Below are 19,950 nucleotides of genomic sequence, written 5' to 3'. Positions count from 1 at the left end.
GCTTTAGTTCAGTCTGGCTTCTTTCACACAGCTGTGCATTATTTATGTTGCTTGGTTATGGAAAATTCATTATTTCAGATCTATAGTTATTTTTAATCTTTTAACATCTGTGACAGATAATTTTATTTTATGTAAATATTTACATAACCGCAAATGCTGCATAGAAGCTTTATTACTCTTTTATCTATTAATGCGTTTTGACATACTTAAACCTTGTTCAGAAGATTTGGCTTCATTCTCTATAACTTTTTTTTCATCTCTGAATGATAAATTCAGTGATTTTTTTAAGTGTTGGAAAGGAGAAATATGAATATTGTCTTGATATATGCTGGAATAAAAACTGTATACTTCACCACACAATAATACATTTTTCTAAGATTTTGCACCCACATGATAAATATAACTACTTGAAATGTGAAATTATCTTGATTGTCTTATGTACACTTAATGAGGGTATTGGCCAGGATTCAGTAATCTCTGGGTTCAAGGTGTATTCTACTGCAGGCTAGATGTGCTAGGTGTGATCCTACCCACTAGCCTGTCAAACTGTGCCTCACAGTAGTGTGTTTTGGTTAACACTGATGTTTTGAAGAGAAATATTTCACCACTGTTTAGAAAACTCCCCTAGTGAGGAGACAGCCTATCTCCTTCTCTTTCTTCTGACTCATATAGCACCTTGCACTCTCCAGTTCCCAGTATGACATAAACAATCATTATTGCTTTGCTGGATGAGATGAAGGGTCCATTTAGTCCAGAATTCTGTCCTTATCAGTGGTCATCTAGATATTTCCAGGATGACAGCCACACACCTCCATTGGTTGCCTTCACCATCAGAGGTGTACTGCTGCTGAATAAAGAGTTTCTGGTTAGTTAGTTTTGTTAGAAACATATTTTAAGATGGAAAATATGGTGTAATTTCAAATATTATTCAAATAATTTCACTTCAGAAAGGAATGTTCTTACAGTGCTAGTTAATGATCTTATGTTAGCATGCAGATTCAAATTCTTTGTTAATGTCTGCTTGGAAATGTGAAAACTTACCATGCATTGACATTAGCATGGTAACAGTCATTTTGGCATATCAGGTTAAAGGTAAAACTTCAGACCTCTTCAAGGTCTCTGTGCAGTTTTTATGTATGAGGACATGCACAATGGGAAAGGCCATAGCTCAGCGGTATCTACATGTTTGCAGCCTATTGCTGAAATAAAACACAGACACCATTTCTTGGGTTAAATAATGGGCCACTTTATTTAAACAGGAACAATTGAATAATGAACCTGCAGAAGGGCAAATAAAGTGCGGGAGTATTCTGGTGATCCAGGCAAAGCCTGCTTGCAGCTATTGGGCGAACAGACCCTGCCTGAGCCCGGGGTTGCCCTGTGCCAGCCCCCGGCTCCAGCCACACCCTGAAGATGTGTAGGGGGTCCAACCCGCATCACCGCCCCTCGGAGCCCTGAAACTCTGAGCGGATGAGGCACGCTGGCCCCAAAGGCGGCCTGTACCCCGCCCCCGGGCCGTGTAGCCCTGAGCTGCAGGCCTCCAGACCGCCTGTCACCCCCAAAGGTGCCTAAAGGTGTCACCTAGCTGCCCTTTCCCTTTAACCTTTCCCCGCACTTCTATACCTATACCCCGAAAGTGACCATTGACACATTACGCCAAACGGCCCAATCAGCCTAGTGACCCCAGGCGCCCCGTGCTAACCCTTGACCATTCCCCCTAACCACAGTGCGGAGTAGGCAAAAGAAACCTGCCAGCAAAGTGAAGCAGGCAGGCCAAAAATTCCTAGTCGGCCCCGTAGTGACCAAATGGATCACACTGCAGCAGAGGGAGGGTCGGGCGGGTGCCGCCGGAATTCAAACAGACGGCGGGAAGCTGGCAGGGTGGCCCTAAATGGCCTTTGGCTGCCCCGCCCCCTAGCTGCATCACATGCCGGTGCGCCAGCGTGCCGTGTGTGCGCGCAGCCCCAACATGGCGGCCAGAACATCGGCTGCTGCCGCAAACATGCCCCTTTCCCCGGTAAGTCCCGGGCACGGAACGGGATTGCAGCCTATTGCCGAAACAAAACACAGACACCATTTCTTGGGTTAAATAATGGGCCACTTTATTTAAACAGGAACAATTGAATAATGAACCTGCAGAAGGGCAAATAAAGTGCGGGAGTATTCTGGTGATCCAGGCAAAGCCTGCTTGCAGCTATTGGGCGAACAGACCCTGCCTGAGCCCGGGGTTGCCCTGTGCCAGCCCCCGGCTCCAGCCACACCCTGAAGATGTGTAGGGGGTCCAACCCGCATCACCGCCCCTCGGAGCCCTGAAACTCCGAGCGGATGAGGCACGCTGGCCCCAAAGGCGGCCTGTACCCCGCCCCCAGGCTGTGTAGCCCTGAGCTGCAGGCCTCCAGACCACCTGTCACCCCCAAAGGTGCCTAAAGGTGTCACCTAGCTGCCCTTTCCCTTTAACCTTTCCCCGCACTTCTACACCTATACCCCGAAAGTGACCATTGACTCATTACGCCAAACAGCCCAATCAGCCTAGTGACCCCAGGCGCCCCGTGCTAACCCTTGACCATTCCCCCTAACCACAGTGCGGAGTAGGCAAAAGAAACCTGCCAGCAAAGTGAAGCAGGCAGGCCAAAAATTCCTAGTCGGCCCCGTAGTGACCAAATGGATCACACTGCAGCAGAGGGAGGGTCGGGCGGGTGCCGCCGGAATTCAAACAGACGGCGGGAAGCTGGCAGGGTGGCCCTAAATGGCCTTTGGCTGCCCCGCCCCCTAGCTGCATCACATGCCGGTGCGCCAGCGTGCCGTGTGTGTGCGCAGCCCCAACATGGCGGCCAGAACATTGGCTGCTGCCGCAAACACGCCCCTTTCCCCGGTAAGTCCCGGGCACGGGACGGGATTGCAGCCTATTGCCGAAATAAAACACAGACACCATTTCTTGGGTTAAATAATGGGCCACTTTATTTAAACAGGAACAATTGAATAATGAACCTGCAGAAGGGCAAATAAAGTGCGGGAGTATTCTGGTGATCCAGGCAAAGCCTGCTTGCAGCTATTGGGCGAACAGACCCTGCCTGAGCCCGGGGTTGCCCTGTGCCAGCCCCCGGCTCCAGCCACACCCTGAAGATGTGTAGGGGGTCCAACCCGCATCACCGCCCCTCGGAGCCCTGAAACTCCGAGCGGATGAGGCACGTTGGCCCCAAAGGCGGCCTGTACCCCACCCCCGGGCCGTGTAGCCCTGAGCTGCAGGCCTCCAGACCGCCTGTCACCCCCAAAGGTGCCTAAAGGTGTCACCTAGCTGCCCTTTCCCTTTAACCTTTCCCCGCACTTCTACGCCACAAAAGGGGGGCAAGCCTCTGCTTAGTCTCCCTTTACCCCCATTCAAACAGACGGCGGGAAGCTGGCAGGGTGGCCCTAAATGGCCTTTGGCTGCCCCGCCCCCTAGCTGCATCACACGCCAGCGCGCCAGAACACCGTGTGTGCGCACAGCCCCAACATGGTGGCCGGAACATCGGCTGCGGCCGCAAACACGCTCCTTTGCCTGGTAAGTCCCGGGCATGGAACGGGATATGCATGCACAAGGCCCAAGGTTCAATCCCAACCTTCTCTTGGTATGGCTGGGAAAGACCTCTAATGTTACTCCTGGACATCCATAGCCAATACTGAACTAGATTGACAGATGATCTGACTTGTTACAAGGTGACTAATCATGTTCTGGGGTGAGTTAATGAGAGAGCATCTGTTTTACTAATGTCACTTACCAAGTGCTTTCTTAGAAGTTTGTCCAAGGGTGAAAGCCTTTGTCAGCAAGAACTTAGGTTGGTATTTTTGGTTGTGGCTTAAATTATTTAGAACGATGCTGATTTGATGCTTTACTCAGTTGCTTTAATTGTCAGTCCTTTCTCATAGCAGAAATGATTCTGGTGATTTTAAACACTGAACATAGAAGTTAAGAACCTAGTCAAGGAGTTAACAACAGCCTGCAATTTCACCAACAATGCCAGTCATGAATTATGAGATTTAAAATGTATTGCTGCAGTTCTGTGAACTCCTGTGCAGACACTTGCAGAAGAATTAGAGTTCAGCACAGTGCCATAATATATTGAGGGCTATATTCCAGTATGAGAAAAAAGATGGATAAGGAAGATAGAAGGTCTAGCATATAAGCTCTAGTAATCCATAAAAAGATCTTGAGAGGAAGCTGGTGCAACATATTTGTGCAAGAGCTTATGTAAGCAGAAGAACGTATTCATATTTGAGACCACTTTTTCTCACAGCACTTTTCTTCTAAGTTGAAAATGGCCCTATGATGTATGGAAGAGGCCATCCGCAACTGAAAGAACATCTTTGACTTCAAGCCTTTGTATATTAATCCACATTGGTCATATTATAATTTCTTTTATTTGTACTGACAAATTGTAATAACTATATACCAACAACAATATATCAAATGCTTGTGTTCCCTAGAGACTCTCTTGTGTGAGGCAACAAATGCAAGAAGAACTTGGAATGGAGAAGTAAACCACATATTCAAAGGTGTCAATACCAGCATGGAATTAACTGAAAAGTAGTAGGAGTACAGGAGTATGACTAGTAAAGCACCATTGTAGTGAAGTGAATAAAACTTTGGACTAGGACCAAAGACACCTGGGTTCTTCTATGAAGTTCACAGGGCAGCTTTGGGACGATTAAAGCTTTTGCATGACCTTGTATTGTTTTTATAAAAAAATAAGGCTGATTTAAGCCCCATTGGCCAAATCAATCATCAAAGGGAACAGGGCTAACCAGTTCAATGAATCTGAAGTTTTTGTGTGAATCTGAGGAAAAGTGAAGGGCAAAGTGGGGGAGCATGTCAGAATTTCATAATCTGCGAACCAGGTCTATAGAGGATGCCCTAGATGGGATAGGTTTTAGCTTGTCCTACCACCAAGCTGGGATCAAGATGATTCATTAGTGTCTACATCATGTAGTAGCATTTAGTATCAGAAATTTTCACTAACCATTAAATGCATTATTCTTATTTTAAAAATTCACCAAAAATTTCCAATATATAAAAGTTTGGTTTATGCCATGCCTTGATTACAGGAAATATTCATTGGCATATTCTAAATGTATTTATTATGTCCTATCCGAAAATACAGTGTTCTGCTTTGGTTCTTTCAAAAGATTTGCAAATATTTATACTTCTGTGGGAGAATTACCAAATGTAATTGTAAGTTCAATTCAAATCACATGTATAAACTAGTATTAAAAAAGGAGGTATGCAAAATCATTAAATGCAATTTCTGGACTTTATTCTTACTGTTCATTTTTGTATTTAGAGTGGCCTAGAGTGACCATTGGCCAGATAGGCGACAAAGAAATTAAATTTATTATTATTATTATTATTATTATTATTATTATTATTTAGTTTTACAATATTTAGATTACACCTGGAACAAAATAATTAATAGTGTACAGGGTTCTGATTTTTAGCAGTGGAAACACACGGCCCCATGAACGCAGTGGACTCTTTCCCTTTAGTTTATTTATGTATCTATTTACTGTTTTGGATCCCACTTTTCACCTCCAACATGGAGAATCCCAAAGTGACATACAAAATATAAGAACAATTTTAAAACAACAATAACACAAAGTAACAAGAAATGCAAAAAATGCAATAAGGTAAACAAACCTCAGCATTGTGTACGAACCAGCACTAGTAGCTTGTTTCTCCCCAAATAAACCATGAGTGGCAAGTATGAATGCCTGCTCCATGAATGAATATATTTGGTGCACCAGCAAAAGCTGAACAAATGTGCTAATGGACACAGCTGCCATCTGAGCATCCAGGATTTATTTTTTATTATTTATTTCTTAAATTTATATCCTGCCCTTCCTCCCAGAAGGAGCCCAGGGCAGCAAAAAACCCCCACTAAAAACTACTCTAAAACATCTTAAAAACAAAAGACTTTAAAACATATTAAAATAAAACATCTTTAAAAGCATCTTTTTTAAGGGAAAAAAGCTTCAAAAACATCTAAAAGGTGGAAGGAAGGAGATGGCTGCCGTGGGGAAAACGCCTCGCCTCTGTCTCCCTGGGTACTTTTAACAAATTAACAAATTAGTCTGACTCATAGGTTTTCAACTCTTTCAAACTGCTGTTATATGCCTCCAAGTAGCACATGGCTGCTTCAAGAGCCGTATATTCTAGCTGCTTTTGTCTTCTCCCAGTAGTCCTTTGATTTACTGTTTGAGGCCTTGATAAGAGAGAGGTAAGGAGCGTTCGTCGAACGTCGATATCTGTCTCCCACAGATTCCTCCCGAGCAATGAGATACTGTAAATCTACTCAAGACAAGTCCACCAGAAACTAACACAGCGGTTTTTTTAACGGTGTGTTTAACATGTCAGACGACGTTTTATATGTATTTTCCCATTTAGACGTTGTTGCCTTCCTGGCACACATTCTTTTTAAGAAGCTGCGTCTGCTATCCGCATCCTCCTCTTAAAGACACAATCCTTCGTAAAAATGGTCTGTTCTAGAAAGATGTACAGAGATCAAGGAATCTCACCGGCTGGGGGATTAGCAGAGATTCCTGACAGGGTAAAGCAATTAAAAATCACTCATTTTCCCCCCTCCAACATGAAGGAGAAAGTCTTTGATATACTAACGCCCCCCGAGGATGGATAAAGATAAAGCTTGTGCAGAAGGCCTATCCCATAATGTTGATTCCACTACTCCTAAAAATGTGATACTGGACTGGACGCTAGATATGAAGGGTTCCCTTACAACGGACCAGCCGGTTTCTCCTTCACATAACTTGGCCTTTGAACTAGAGCAAGTGGAAAATTCATCTAAACAACATTTATGTAAATCCCCTGACACTCCGGCACCAAATGGAATCATCACTGAGGACACGATTTCCACCTTCTTGTCAAAAATTTTTCCGTCACACAAACCTTCGGAGTCCACTATGGGAAATGCATCTTAACATCATGCCCACCCCTCTGACAAATTCTACCGGTTGGACTCCCGGTTGGCCACAATTTCAAGTGAGACTACCTGTATTAAAAACTTTATAACGGAGGCGAACAGACTACTTAGAACCCTTACTGAGGAATTTAAAAAACTAGGAGTCCATCATAGGACTGACGTTCTTTTAGATAACCACTCTTTGGACCTGACATACTGTTTAAAATCTAGGACAAGTAACTCCAGGATGTTACCGCTACCCAAACGCCGCCTCAGACTTAAAAAGACCACAAATGTGAAAAAACCTAAAAACATTAAGAACTATAAGGCCCCAAGGGGCAGAAAAATGAACTATGCCAAACTTTTCAAAATACTAGAAGAGTCATTAAAAACCGGGAGTACTCAAAGTAATAGCATACCTCTTCAGCAAAAACATCACCTGCCACCCAAACTGCCTTTAGAGACTATACCCCCAACTCCGGCTTCAGCTCACTCTAGTCCATTCCATTCTCATTGCATAGAGCTACAGGATCACCCGGTACAGACTCTGCAATATTTAAATTATTTTTGTACACTAAGCAACAAGAAACGTTGGAATTTAAAATACAGTCCATATAAATTAGTATTGACTTTCCCAGAGCTAATTTACGTGACTCTCAACTTCCACGGAAACTATACATTATTAAACTTTTAAAATCCATGGCTTCAGTACAAATAAAGGCTTCAGACATCATTAATGTGGAATATCTCTATAGTATCTCCACCAAAGCTAAAGTTTTGCTTACTCTTAGAAACCTGGACGTTGTAAGATCCCTGTGTACAAACAAGCAAACATTGCTCACGTATGGAATAATTATTCAAAGACACTTTCAGAATACAGCCGGACCACACCCTCTGTTTTTGTCGTTGAATCCAAAAGTCGCCTCTACTGCCGCTCACAGGTCAAAAATTTCTGATAAGGACTCGACCGCTACTCTTTTAAACTCATCAGTAAAGGCAATTTTTCTCAGCGAGGCCCCTGCCCTTTCATGTCCCAAAGTCAACGGCGCAGCGGTATTATCTTTTAATACCCCTTCACTTAACATTTCAACCTGTTTGAAGCAAGAACCCAGACCTAACACTGAAAACGAGGATTCGCATAGTTTCTTCATTGAAGAGAAGAATCTTTTCATAGAATTTACTACCCTCCCACTGCCTGCACAACAGGATATCATTCTCAGATTACAGAAACTTTCTATTCTTCTGCAGACCAGGATGCTTCATGCTGATTCCTCTGCACCCGTAATGTTAGAAGCTCAAAATGCCATGGAAGAGTTGAGATCTCCTCGATCTGTCAACGATGTACAGCCCGAGGCCGTGAAAGTGGATACAACTATTCCCTCTCAAAATTATCATCATGAGGCTGCTTGTTCCATATCCACCCCGACATATGATCCATCCCGTAGGGTATATTTGAATACTCATTCTATCCCTTCCTGGACCGATGTAAGGTTTCTGGAGAGCGCGGAACTGGGGTCTCCACCTAAGTGCCAGGCTATGCTGCCCTTATCCCCCCCGAAGTGTCCTCTCTCCAATGTCAGCAGGCCGGCGCACACTTGTGAGGCAATAATCCATTTTAGGGAAAATTATAACTTACCCTCTTTCTTGGATGACTCGAATGTTCCCCCTCCTTTTTGACTGACCCTGTCCTGGTCCACTGATGCCATAGTCCCTATTAAGGTTGTTTCATGGAATGTTGCCGGTTGGTCTTCAGAATTTGTGGATGGATCTTTTAAAGACTTTTGCACTCGATTCCAAATCCTTTGCATCCAAGAAACATGGGTAACTTCACTATCTTCTCCCTTGCTTCCTGGTTATGCTGTTTTTTCGTGGCCTGCAACTAAATCAGACAAAGGTGGCAGACCGCAAGGCAGTCTGGCAACGTTAATCTCGGCAGACCTCAATTCAACTATAACTCAGGTAGATGTGGCTCCCTCTAGTAACATCTTAATTATCCAAATTTCTTGGCCCTCAAATTAAAAAAAAAAAGATCAATGTTTATGTCCCCCCCCTTGAACTCTAAGCATGTGGGCACCTCAACTTGGACTGATCTGGACCAGGTTCTGTCCTTTTTATACCAGGAGAATTCAGACCCTCTGATTCTATTGGTTGGGGATTTCAATGCCAGATTGGGAGCAAACAACCTTGAAATAGGAGGAAAATTGGGGCTGGTACCGGAAGATCTATCCTCCTTTCCACCCAGGAATTCCAGAGACTCAGTCATAAATTCAGCGGGTCTCTCCTTCTTTGCCCTCATTTATAAATATCAACTTTTTATATGCAATGGATCACCCAGAAATTCATCATCGGACTTATATACGTACATTGGCTCTAGAGGAAAGAGTGTCATTGACTTCATGATACTTTCCCGGTCCTTTATACCCTACCTTGAGTCTTTTGCTGTTCTGGCCAGACCTGAGAGCAATCATATGCCCATTCATTCTCTCTTTGCCATCTCAATGGCCTCCTCTTCCAGTGCATCTGTACCACCTGAGAATCTTGCCCCCCATGGTTACAATAGGATCTGCTGGAATGGGAAGACACAAGATGACATAACTTCACGTTTAAATTCTACCAGGATACTAACATTAAGAGATCAACTCCTGTTTTCGTCAGACCCACTGGCATTTTACAATACTATAATCAGGGAAATAGGTCCCTTGCTGATTTGTTCTAGATCACCCTCTCAGATGAAATGTGGCTGGTTTGACAATCAATGTGTTGCATACAAATGCAACCTATCAAGAGCTATAAGGAATTTAAGGAAGATAGACTCTTTAGAAAATTACAACATCTACATACCTCTCCGTACATCATATAAAAATTTATTGCGTTTAAAAATATCCACCAACAGTGGTTGGAACTTGGCCTCGCTTCTTTGGAAAATAATTTGGTTAAATTTTGGGAGATTGTAACAAAAAGTATAAAAGGGGAATATTCCTCTATGGATAACCAAATAACGTCGGCCCAATGGTGCTCACACTTCTCCGCCCTTTTTAGTTATTCAACACCCACCCCTTTCACAGATACCTATTTTAATACACAATATCTGTTACTTCATTTCTTCCCGGAATGGGAACCAGTTACGCCACAAGAAATACTTATTTTGGTCAACTCTTTGCCAAAAAAAAAAGCTCCTGGAGAGGATATGCTCCTGACAGAACTGTTTAAAACCAGCCCTGATTGGTGGGCCCCAGTCCTCACCAAAATGTTTACCTTCATCAACTGTCAGGGAAAAGTCCCAAAGGGCTGGGGGGTCAGCATAGTGGTACCACTCCATAAAAGGGGTTCTAAGGCTGACCCAAAAATTTTTAGGCCGATTAGTCTTCTTGATGTTGTCGCCAAAATTTACGCCAAATATTAGTTAGGTAAATTGGAATATTGGGCCTCTAAGAACTCGGTTCTTGCGGAGGAACAGGCAGGTTTTGTTAAGGGAAAGTCTACCATAGTTCAATGTTTTATTCTGTTACATCTAATCCAAAAATATTCACTCCAAAATAGAAAAGAACTATTCGTCACTTTCGTTGATTTCACATCTGCATTCGATCTTATCGTTAGAGATCGACTATGGCAAAAGCTATCCTCCACGAATATAGATAGACAGTTGCTCTATCTAGTACAAATGCTCCATTCAAATACCTTTCTTAGGGTCAGGCTAAACGCCAACGGGCTCCTCTCAGAAGCTATTCCAACTAATAGAGGGGTACGCCAGGGCTGTCTTTTGGCCCCATTTCTTTTCAATTTCTATATAAATAACATTGTTCAGGAACTGTCTGGCCCAGTTTTCTTCCCATCCACAATTTTAGACGCCAAGCTCTCGGTGCTATTACACGCTGATGACTTAGCCCTGGTCTCAATTACCCAGATTGGGATGAGGAAACTACTAAGAAGTTTGGGAAGGTTTTGTTCTAAGGAGCACTTACAAATGAACCATACTAAGACAAATGTGGTAGTGTTTGGGAAGAAAAGAAAAATTCATGCCTGGAAACTAAATGATAAACCCATTAACCAGCTATGTAACTTTAGATATCTTGGACTTAGCTTTAATACCAACCTCGTATGGAAACCTCATTTTGACTCAATTAAGCTGAAGGTCTCACATTCCATCCATTTGCTACTTACTCTTCTTTAGATTTAAAGGGGGGAGCTTGGTTTCTCCTGCAGTAGAGGTGTTTCGAAGGAAAATAATTCCCCAGCTTCTGTATGGTGCTGAGATTTGGGGGCTTGCCAACATCTCCCCTTTAGAGAAAGTCCAGAACTCCTTCTATCCTGGCCATTCCGCGGGGTACCCCTGTCTCCTTTCTGAGGACAGAGACAGGCCTCTACTCTGTTGAATCTTCCGTACATGTGGCCTTAGCTGTCTACTGGCTTAAACTCACGCCTTCCCAAGAAATGCCTCCTAGAACAGCTTCAGAATCCATCTCACAGCAGCTGGTTAAATCGGGCCAAACTTATTTTGTCCGTATATGGGATAAATATAGAAATTTTATCTTCCCACCCTTCTATGCGTGCAAAACAGATACTTAAGGAAAGAATCTTTCTATATGCTAAAAGATGGGACCTTCATGCCTCAACCCAACCGTCCTTTTCTTTGTGGTACCCTTTGTTTAAAACAACTTTCGCCATGGAGCAATATTTTACCTTTTTAACCGCCCCGCTACTGAGAAAATCCTTTACAGCATTACACTTTCAATCTATGCCCACGGCTTTGCTTGACGGGAGATACTCAAAAGTCCCAACTCATCTTAGACTTTGCATTTGTAAATCCGGCGAAGTCGAGGACATTGTTCATTACCTTTTAAGATGTTCCCTTTACAATGTGCCTAGGTTCAAATTCCTCGCTTCGACTATTCACTCCCTGTCAAATAGACCCCTCCTGGAGCAAATATGTGTTCTTCTTGCCGGTAGTGATATTTTCTTAACATCACAAGTGGCAAACTTTGCTCTGGCCGCTGGAAAAATCAGAGCTAGACATTACAAACAATTTACGGCTGACTAGGAGCTTTCCTAATCTAGTTCCCTGTAGTGTCTAAAATTTTTAAACTTAATCTATGGAACTGACGGCAATGGAGTCTTAGCCAGGAATATAAATTCAAATATGTAATTATGTCATGTATGTAGTTTTAATATGTACATATTGCCTAACCGGTTTCATATCTTACATTTTAATATTTTGTGTTAGCCCTTGCTGTTTTATCTTTCATAATTAGTACCTGTATTTGTATTTGTATTTGCTTCTTCTTCTTCTTTTTGTGGTGGCCGATGGCTATGAGCAATAAAGACTATTCAATCAACATCTAAAAAAGTAGTTTCAACACTGACACATACTAGGATAAGGTCTCTACTTAAAAGGCTTGTTGAAAGAAGGGGGTCTTCAGTAGGTGTCGAAAAAATAACAGTGATGGTTCCTGTCTAATATTTAAGGAGAGGGAATTCCAAAGGGTAGGTGCCACAACACTAAAGGTCCTCCTTATAAGATGGTAGCTGCAGGAGGCCCTCACCTGCAGAGCTCAATAATCAACTGGATAAATAAGGGATATGAGATCTTTCAGATCAAAGCTGAATGCAAGAGCACCCCAAAATTGTGAGGATTCTTTGTTTTTAATGGGAGTGCAATTGTATCAAGACATGGTGGCACCTGATCATTGGGTCAGTCTTGTTTTTTTAAATTGTCGACATCCAGCATATCACTGGCCTCAGGCAATGGTTCAAAACTTTTAAAGTCTCCTTAGACTAGGATGGAAAGATCAGTGTCTTCTGGATCATATTATATTTAGTGAACCAGTAATATTGAAAATAAGGGGTAATAACCCATCTTGATTTTCAGACAAGTCACTAAACAAAAAGCGTAAATTATTAAAGATGACTGCTGTATTACTCACAAGTTACTTAACTATCTCAGGGAATTTGACATGGATTTGGAGAAAGAAACACTAAGATCATACTCCCTTCACTTTTTAAAAGAGTCTCAGTTCTTTCTGGAAAGAATAGCTTTTATTTTCCATTACTGTTTACTATACCCATCACTGGAATGGTGTATGATGGTATTTGTATAATTTCATGAGATACAGTAACTGATGCATTCCTTACCATATCAATCTGGTCCTTTAAATGGTGGGGAAACGGCTGGCTAATGATAAGGTGGCTAGGAGTGTTGGAAGAATTACAAAGGATCCCATGGAATTTTTTCAGAACTTATACTTTGGTCAGAATGAAATATTCTATTTGCACATGTTGAAAACACATCTTTCAAAAAAATTCACAAAAGATCTGCAGTTGATATTGTCTAGATCAGCCTTTCCCAACCAGTGTGCCTCCAGATGTTGTTGGACCATAACTCCCATCTTTCCTGACCATCGGCAATGCTGGCTGAGGCTGATGGAAGTTGTGGTCCAACAATATCTGGAGGCACACTGGTTGGGAAAGGCTGGTCTAGATAGTAGCTGTACTCAGTTGTCTTTTCCATGATCTTTTGTAATACTACAGAGATTGATCACATAGCTCTCCTGTGTCACCTATATACAATCTTCCTTCTGGTGTGAAATACAAAGAACCAGTATAGTTTGCTAATTTTCATCTTTTGTCAGTTAACACAGGAGCTTTGGCAAGGTTCTATGTCTCTCACACCTGCACATATGCACAGTGCTTTCTGAAATGTGCCTATGAAGCATGAGCGAGGGCAATGTTTCTCAAGCTTTTTCATCTCTGGCATATACTGGACTAAATTACAATTACATTTCCATGCAGCCCAGTTCCTTTTCCAGCCACCTCAACAGGTAGCAGATATCTCAGATCATAACCACACATATCCAAACTTTCTCCCAATTCTCCATATTCTACCATTATACACTCTAGTGACCTTAGTCACCTGTTCCTTGTTAGCCCCAATTCATCCCAAAGAGTCAAGCTAGACTTTGTTTTCAAATATTCAGTGCAGGTAACTGTACTGACCAATACGAAGATAATGTGCATTTTGAAAATACTTTATTACAGTACTGAAAATAGCTATAATTACTAATACATTTTATTAGCTTATCTCACACATGTAGTATTGTTACCTAACAATGGTACTTCTAAAGCTAAACACTATAGTTTAGTATTTGATGAAGATTTATTTTATGTTATTTAACTGACAGACAGTGGCTTCTCATATTTATTTATTTATTGTACTTATATACTGCCCCATAGCCAAACCTCTCTGGGCGGTTTACAGTAACTATTTGATTTTACATCTGTATGTATATGAAGTACGTGTAGACACATTTGCATGCACACACACGATTGCAAACATATGCATTACATGAGTCAGGGACCCATGATTGGCTATAATCCCCATTCCATGTACATTTCCTGGAAAACATACATATACCACTATGTAATATCTGAAGCAATCCTTAGCTATATGCCATTCTGCCAAGGTGCACAATAAAGTGAGAATGAAAGAAAAATGTGAAAGATCAGAGAAAGAGAACAACCTCAAAACAGTTTAATAATTACAAAAAGACCAGTATACCTTTCCTTTTCCTTTATATTAGGGGTGAGGAGCCTGTGATCTTCCAGATGTTGTTGAACTCTCATCAGCCTGACAATGGTCAGAGAAGGTGGGAGTTATAGTCCACCAACATGTAGAGGGCCACAGGTTCCCCATTCCTGTTTCAAAATTTCAGTAGTCCTAATATTACTCTGTTGCACTCCCCCTAGCTTTGGAGCTGTTGAGTCAAATGTGACACAGTAACTCAGTAAAATGCATTTCTCATGGAGATTACATGTTAGCAAATAGTGAAGCGTATTTTTGCCCACAGTGATGCAACTTTAAACATATAGTGTGATGGGAGGAAATGTCACAAATCCTATTGCAACTTGCGCTAGAATACATAATTGCTCTTATTTCCTCCCTTCTACGTGTCCCATTGTCAAAGTGAGCAAATTCCTGGGTACGTGGCCAGTGGCTTACTTTTGAACTGAAGTGTGTTTTGCTGGTGTTTGTTTTGTCGCAAAAGATCATGTGCCATAAAGCCTGGCAATGTATCCCTGCTGCATAATGGAGTGAATGGGTAATACAAAATGCTAGTTGGCAGTAGGAAGTACTAAAACCAGAGTTCCTGGTCATACACCTTGAATAGTGAGAACATGTTACTGGAAAAAGAGATGGTAGCAAGATATCTAGTGCCTGACAGGACTCTAGAGCCATCTCTCCTTCCTCTTCAGTGAGAGCAGCCATAGCAAGGTTTATATATATGGAATAAGCCTCCAAATTTAGAAAAGACTGTTGTCAATCAATATCATTTTAGAACATGCACATTTGATTATTTCAGCAGCAGTTTCTACAGCTGGAACTGAGAATGTTTACACTGGAACAACTGTGTCACCCTATGACTGCTTTCCAAAGTCTCAGTTCATTATCTGGATTGTAAATTAGTGGAAAAAGCCATTGAGTTGCTACATCATAGTAATGTAATTCATTCTTGTCACCTTCTCAGTTAACACAAATTTGTTGGGAGGTAGCTCTTCTGATTCAGCTTGTTTGCATTGAACATGCTTTGGATTTCCTCAAACAACCTTGAGTGCAGTCAGTGATTTATTTATTTTTTGTAGTGCTTGTTCTGTATCTTTGAAACATATATTTTTGTTCACAGTTCTATGACAGCTTTGATACTGTGATGTGAAATAGTGTGGAATGACTTCCTGTGAAGAATCTTTCCTTCATATTTGCTAATGAGGAGGCAACCAAAAATTGTATACTTTTGTTATCTACTCCTATTATTATAAATGCAAGTTGCCTAGCTTTGGACTATAGTAAACTAGTAGACATCTAAATTATGAAAAATGCTTAACAGCAAGGGGTGGCATTTAATGCCATTTGTGTAGAGGACCCAAATGTTCTAGTTTGGGTACTGTCTTGATTTCTATGTACATTTTACAGTACTTTCCTATTATTTTCAAATTATTTTGAAATGTGACTCCACACACAAGCACCTCAGTGATTGTAGGATTATAATTCATTCCGTTATTTTATTATTTATTTATTTATTTATATTCCGCCCTGCCTCCCAGCAGGAGCCCGTTAAAGGTTGTCTTTATCAAATCAACTCTTTAAGAATAATTTCAACTAACTTTTATTGGGCTCCCTTATCACATTGTCATTTAAATGTGTATTAGCATATAACATCTTATCTTACTTTAAGTGAAAAATAGGCTGCAGGTGTAATATTTCTAAATCATATACACTGCCAGTTTCCTGGAGATATTCCTATAGTTACATCTCATCCTTTATTAATAATAAATAATATTGTGCAATAACAGTGCTCAGGTACTTTTCATAAGTTGTGATGTTGCTTTCTTGCTGTTGGAGAACAAATATTCTAACTATTTTATTTACATACAAAAATAGGATTTCTGGTGGAAAGCAATTCTTTTACTTGATCTTCTGAGGTTTCAAAACCACACTAGAATATGTTCTGACACATGAAAAAGCATATGGTGAAAGATCCTTTGTACTGATGTAATTATATTCAAGATGAAGGTGTTCTAATTGTGAATCTTCATAATCATTATCCTCTTCACTGTCATCCTCTTCCTCTTCCTCCTCTTCATTATCCGACCTAGTTCTACAGATGCGCTCTGGAGGGACTGTCCTGTAAAACCATGTATAAAATAGTTAAAGGAGATTAACTATACATCTTGCTAGGCAATTTCCTCTGCCTTTGCAGCTCAAGATGGAAACTTTTGTAGAAAATGCAGATAATCAGTCACAGAGCCGTATCCAGGAATTTTTCCCTTAATAGCCCCCCCCAAATTCTGTGGGGTATATAATAAGCTGCTATAAAATATTTTATAATTTGTGCACATAGCACACACATTGCTACAAAACATCTTGTAATTCACGCACGTAGTTTGTGCTGCTACATCATATCTGTATATTTTCTTTTCATGTTTGTGTACATGTTTTGATCCTTAGTCACATTTAGAAGCCTATACAGAGTAGAAGAAAATTCTCAGAACAGAAAATTTGATGATGATGATTAAATGTATTACTTGCTCTTCACTAGCAAGTTCCAGGGTGGGTTACAACAGTTTAAAATGCAGTATTAAAAACAACTTAAACAAATTACAATTCCAGGAATTGGAAATTTGGCAGCACTGATGTAGAAAACTGTTTTAGTCAAGCTTCACACTTGTTGTTTATTAACATTGGGTTTAGACTTGAGATACTGTTTGTTTGTTTGTAGATTTGTATTAAGAACAGTACTATCCAGTTCCTCTCCTTGTTGTTCAATACTGCCTGCACAAGGCTCATAGACATTTTGAGCGTTAGACAGTGCTTAACAGTCCTCCTCAATCTCTCAGCGGCTTTTGATACTGTTGACCACAGTATCCTTCTACAGCGCCTAGAGGGATTGGGAATAGGAGGTACTGTATTACTGTGGTTCCATTCCTTTCTCTCCGATAGGCATCAACAAGTAGCATTGGGGGAGGAGGTTTCAGACCCTTGGCCTCTCAATTGTGGTGTGCCACAGGGTTCTATCCTCTCTCCCATGCTATTTAATATCTATATGAAGCCGCTGGGGACAATCATTAGGAGATTTGGGCTGCAGTGTCACCAATATGCGGATGACACTCAGCTCTATCTCTCGTTTAAATCTTCGCCACAGTTGGCTGTGGAGACCATGTCCAAGTGCCTGGAATCCGTGAGTGGATGGATGGGAAGGAACAGGTTGAAGCTGAATCCCGATAAGACTGAGGTGCTACTTGTGGGTGACAAGGGAAGGTTGGGAGATGTTGACCTGATGTTCAGTGGGGTGAGATTACCCCTAAAGGACCAGGACCGCAGCCTTGGGGTTGTTCTTGATTCCAAGCTGTCCATGGAGGCTCAGATTTCAGCAGTGAGCCGGGCAGCTTGGTATCAATTACACCTCATTCGTAGGCTGCAACCCTACCTACCTGTTCATCAGCTCCCACTGGTGGTACATGTCCTGGTCACCTCTCGTTTAGACTACTGTAATGCGCTCTACGTGGGGTTACCCTTGAAAACGGTCCGGAAATTGCAACTTATACAAAATGCTGCGGCTCGACTACTCACAAATTGTCACCGCCGGGAACACATCACTCTAGTGTTGTTCGATCTGCACTGGCTCCCAGTTATTTTCCGGGCTCAATTCAAGGTGTTGGTATTAACCTTTAAATCCCTTTACGGATTCGGCCCAGTTTACCTGATGGAGCGCCTCCAGCGCCACCAATTATGCCGCCCGACAAGATCAGCCACTCAGGGTCTTCTCTCAGTCCCACCAACTAAAACAGCTAGGTTGGTGGGGACGAGAGAGAGGGCATTTTCAGTGGCGGCCCCCACTCTCTGGAACTCCCTCCCATATGATCTTCGGCATGCCCCTTCCCTGAATGTATTCTGCAAAGCCTTGGAGACCTGGCTCTTCAGACAGGCCTTTGGGACTTCTGGGGAGGGTTAATTTTTAGGACAAATTGCCTATTACTCTAAACTGTTACTATTTTACTGTCATGTTGTATTTTATTTGTATTTTATTGTGATGCATTATTGCAATTGAATTGTACGTCGCCTAGAGTGGCCATCGGCCAGATAGGCGACACACAAATTAAATTATTATTATTATTAACCCCTTTCTCTCTCTTTTTCTGTATACCAAATGTGTGTGACAAATGGAATGCTGCTGTCCTCATGCCATGCTGCTTTTATACTACCTAGGTCATATAAATTTGCTTGGACACAAGGTGACATGAATCTAATATATATAATTATTTATTCCATACTCTCCCATAGTGTGGGGTTTGTGAAGAACATATCTGAGCATTTCTTACTGCTGTTGGCCCGACATGTGGTCTTTCATATGGAAAAAAAAGCATACCATTTTCTTTCTGCTGTTGTCTGGTGCTTCATTCTCTGTACTTTGCACCACTGTAATTTAGAATGTGTTAAGTACTAGTCAAGCACCATCCTCAGACCATTAAGGAAAGTTCAGCCTGAAGAATTTGGTATGTTTATATACCTTTCACAATGGAATTTTCACAATATTCTAACTAGTAGGTCAACAACTAGTTAGAACAAAAAAGAGCCATGCAAGATTCAAGAAAGACTGATCTAGTTCAGCATTTGTATCAGTACCTGTCCAGGGCAAACAGAGTAGGAAGGCAACATCCTTCCCCGTGGCTTGTCCCCAGTGTCTGGAATTCAGAGATATACTGCATCTGAATGTGGAGATTCAATCTTGCCATTGTGGTTAATCATGGTTCATAAAATCTATCTCCCATGAATTAATTGAATAATTCCCTCTAATAGAGGACTCAGGAGTTTGAGTACCTATTAGTCTGGAAGTGAAACAGGACCACCTGAAATAAGGCAGTGTTTTTACATACTTAGGGATTCCTAGGTATGCTGAAGTATAAGTTTACAAATCAAAAGAAGAATACATAATTTTTTAAAACTCAGCATAGCCTGACACGGACTTATGAGCTTCCAGTCTTGCAGTCTTCTTAGTGACAGCCTAGAGAGAGAAGATGAGAGAGGAGGGTCTTTTTAAAGCAGAGTGGGGAATTGTTTTGTCCTTCCAGGCCACATCCTTATCTGTCCCTACCACTGCAGACCAGCTCTGACAGGTGGGCAGGACAACCCACCAGTCAATCACCTAGCATCATTATAAGACACTGAAAGCCAGGACTGATATGGGTACAATCACTGAAAAGCCTATCCTGCATAGTAGGGGCACAGAGCAGGGCTTCAGATGAAGACCTGAGTGAATGAGTAACATATGCTTGTCCCAGACTATGCTCTCCTGTCCCTTGGTAAATTTGGTTGTTCTTTTCTATGCCCAAAAATATTAAGTAAGACAGAATGATGCCTGGCTTACCTTGTTAAAGAGAATAATTGCACTGAATGCTTGCAGGTGGAACTCTGCTTCTAAAGCAAATTTCACATGATATAGGACTGTCCATG

At 41.7% G+C, this 19,950-nt stretch overlaps 2 protein-coding genes across 7 annotated transcripts in view; one reads left to right on the top strand and one right to left on the bottom strand.

Annotated features, from left to right (window-relative positions):
* The window catches only part of CENPP (centromere protein P), a 267,372-nt gene that overhangs the window by 135,987 nt on the left and 111,435 nt on the right, over positions 1-19,950 (top strand). The gene's annotated exons all lie outside the window — the stretch shown is intronic.
* Positions 14,024-19,950, bottom strand: part of ECM2 (extracellular matrix protein 2) — a 35,955-nt gene continuing 30,028 nt past the window's right edge. For all 3 annotated transcript variants that reach the window (XM_061618057.1, XM_061618056.1, XM_061618058.1), the window contains one exon: positions 14,024-16,624. In XM_061618057.1, the coding sequence (XP_061474041.1) occupies positions 16,405-16,624 (220 nt within the window). In that variant the 3' untranslated portion in view covers positions 14,024-16,404. The remainder of the gene's footprint in view (positions 16,625-19,950) is intronic.

Source organism: Rhineura floridana, chromosome 3 (genome assembly GCF_030035675.1).
Source record: "Rhineura floridana isolate rRhiFlo1 chromosome 3, rRhiFlo1.hap2, whole genome shotgun sequence".
Lineage (NCBI taxonomy): Eukaryota > Metazoa > Chordata > Lepidosauria > Squamata > Rhineuridae > Rhineura > Rhineura floridana.
This window is presented reverse-complemented; position numbering and strand designations above follow the sequence as displayed.